At 37.4% G+C, this 1,175-nt stretch overlaps 1 protein-coding gene across 1 annotated transcript in view; it reads right to left on the reverse strand.

Annotated features, from left to right (window-relative positions):
* Positions 1–3: 3 nt before the first annotated feature.
* LOC107576925 (neurofilament medium polypeptide-like) overlaps positions 4–1,175 on the reverse strand; it is a gene marked incomplete at its 3' end in the record, with an annotated part of 1,991 nt that continues 819 nt past the window's right edge. The window contains exons 2-4 of the mRNA XM_016263047.1: positions 1,086–1,169; positions 279–403; positions 4–202 (exon numbers count right to left, since the gene is read on the reverse strand). Of these exons, the coding sequence (XP_016118533.1) occupies positions 4–202; positions 279–403; positions 1,086–1,169 (408 nt within the window). The remainder of the gene's footprint in view (positions 203–278; positions 404–1,085; positions 1,170–1,175) is intronic.

The raw sequence follows: 1,175 nt of genomic DNA on the forward strand, positions 1-1,175 counted from the left end.
CTCACCAGCTTCTTCCGCCACTTCTTTAGCCACCTCTGCCAGATCCTCATCGAGGTCGCTCTCTCCTTTGGTCTCCTCAATGATCTCCTCCACTATTTTATGTTTGATCTTCGAGGTTTTAGGCTGGCTGTAAGCAAACACAGGGCTTGAAATACTTCCAGAGACGGTACGGAAGCGCGTCTCCTCACCCTCCAGCAGTTTCCTGCATTTGAGAGAGAAAAGTGTCATTAATCAAATGAATGACATGCAAAAAAGCAAAAAGGTGCACAACTCTATACCTGTAAGCTGCTATTTCAGCATCCAGTGCCATCTTGACATTAAGCAGATCCTGGTATTCCCGAAGATGACGAGCCATTTCCCATTTTGTTCCCTTCAGATCATTTTCCAGTTGGTGAATCATTTCCTGTTGAAGCAGATGCAATACATTTATTTACAACTTCATTCATGACTAAAATAAAAATCTGTTCATTTTTGTTAAACAACTTTTAATTCTTTTAATTCCTCATTTTGGTGTAAATGCTCTCTTGGTATCCAATGTAGCACCCTACATCCATTTTATGACTTGTTTAATAAATTCTAACAGATCTGGCTCAAGTTAACCCAACAGGCCACTGAAATGAAATCCTGCAGCGCTAGTAAAAACGTATGTTTTTTTTACGCAGTGCGCAAACCACCTGTGAAATAATGGCTGCGTTTCAAAACCTAGTGTGCAGCATTTTTGGGCCATTCTATGTTTTGCAAAACAGTCACGTGCCTTTAAGTACACCCTAAGTTCAAAACATTACCGTCATATCATGAGAACTGCGTAAACTCATCCGAAATCATTATTTCAAGTGGTTTGCGCAACGCGCAACTGCAGTGTTCATACTTCCATTATACTAGCGCAGGATTTGATCATAAAAATCATTAAACATCGAGAGCACATTTGAATTTTTTAATAAAACTATGCATAAAATACATGATAATTGTATATTTTATTTTAGCATTTATTTATTCATTCGTTTAATATTTATACATTTAATATTTTTAAGTTAAACTTATAATGTATTCACTTTTTTTTATTTTTTATTTTTTAATAAACTGACCTGATAACTAGCAACGTCGGTGTTGTGGCGGTCTTCGATATCATGCAGCTGCCTTTCCAATGAATCTTTGGTGCCACGAAGAGCCTCCAG

Source organism: Sinocyclocheilus grahami, unplaced genomic scaffold, assembly GCF_001515645.1.
Source record: "Sinocyclocheilus grahami isolate Dianchi unplaced genomic scaffold, SAMN03320097.WGS_v1.1 scaffold4656.1, whole genome shotgun sequence".
Lineage (NCBI taxonomy): Eukaryota > Metazoa > Chordata > Actinopteri > Cypriniformes > Cyprinidae > Sinocyclocheilus > Sinocyclocheilus grahami.